The sequence below is a fragment of the Parus major genome, unplaced genomic scaffold, assembly GCF_001522545.3.
Source record: "Parus major isolate Abel unplaced genomic scaffold, Parus_major1.1 Scaffold436, whole genome shotgun sequence".
Lineage (NCBI taxonomy): Eukaryota > Metazoa > Chordata > Aves > Passeriformes > Paridae > Parus > Parus major.
This window is the reverse complement of record NW_015379341.1, coordinates 16,151-17,250: the sequence shown is the minus strand read 5'-3', so window position 1 is coordinate 17,250 and position 1,100 is coordinate 16,151. Positions and strand designations below refer to the sequence as shown.

General features: G+C 62.8%; 1 protein-coding gene across 1 annotated transcript in view; it reads right to left on the bottom strand.

Annotated features, from left to right (window-relative positions):
• Positions 1 to 1,100, bottom strand: part of LOC107199109 (neuropathy target esterase-like) — a 22,606-nt gene that overhangs the window by 19,585 nt on the left and 1,921 nt on the right. The window contains exons 3-4 of the mRNA XM_033511677.1: positions 930 to 1,091; positions 2 to 340 (exon numbers count right to left, since the gene is read on the bottom strand). Of these exons, the coding sequence (XP_033367568.1) occupies positions 2 to 340; positions 930 to 1,091 (501 nt within the window). The remainder of the gene's footprint in view (position 1; positions 341 to 929; positions 1,092 to 1,100) is intronic.

The following is a 1,100-nucleotide window of genomic DNA, read 5'->3' as shown; positions in this document are numbered from 1 at the left end:
TGGGTTTGGTGGTCACAGTGGAATTTGGGGTGGTCACAGTTGGGTTTGGTGGCCACAGTTGAGTTTGGGATGGCCATGGTTGGGTTTGGAGTGGCCACAGCTGGGTTTGAGGTGGCCACAGTTGGGTTTGGTGGCCACGGTTGAGCTGGAGGTGTTTGGGGACAGCCTGGGCGGGTTGGGGACAGTCACCCATTGATGTCAGTGTGGTTTGGGGACATCGCCCGTGGTGTCCCCGAGGGTTTGGGGACGCGGTCGCTACCGTGATGACGTCGAGGATGCTGAGCAGGCTGTGGACGCTGTCCCCAGGGAACACCTCCTTCATCACCGTCTCCTTCCCGTCCTGCCAGGACACAGCCCGTGTCCCCTGGGTGTCCCCAGAATGTCCCTGATGTCCCCTGGTGTCCCCTGGTGTCCCCTGGGTGTCCCCAGAATGTCCCTGATGTCCTTCAATGTCCCCAGGATGTCTCCAGGATGTCCCCAGAATGTCCTGATGTTCCCAGTCTGTCCCAAATGTTCCCAGGATGTCCCCAACGTCCCCAGGCTGTCCCGAGGATGTCCCCAGGACATCCCCAATGCCCCCAGGATGTCCCTGATGTCCCCAATATCCCCAGGATGACCCCAGGACGGCCCCAATGCCCCCAGGATGTCCCCAGATGCCCCCAGGCTGTCCCCAGGTGTCCCCAATGCCCCCACGATGTCCCCGATGCCCCCAGGCTGACCCCAATGCCCCCAGATGTCCCCAGGATGTCCCCAGGATGTCGCCAGGATGTCCCTAATGACCCCAGGATGTCCCCAGGCTGTCCCCAATGCCCCCAGGATGTCCCCAGGATGCCCCCAATGACCCCAGGACGTCCCCAGGTGTCCCCAATGCCCCCAGGACATCCCCAATGTCCCCAGATGTCCCCAGGTGTCCCCAGGTGTCCCCTCACCGCCTCGGTGAGCAGCAGCTCCAGCTTGCCCTCCTGCAGGACGTAGATGCTGGTGTCGGGCTGGCCGGGCCGGAACACGTCCTCGCCCTGCTGGCACTGCTGGAACACCATGTGCTTGCACAGCTCCAGGAACAGCGGCTTCTCAAAGTGTCCCAGCACCCTGTGGGGACA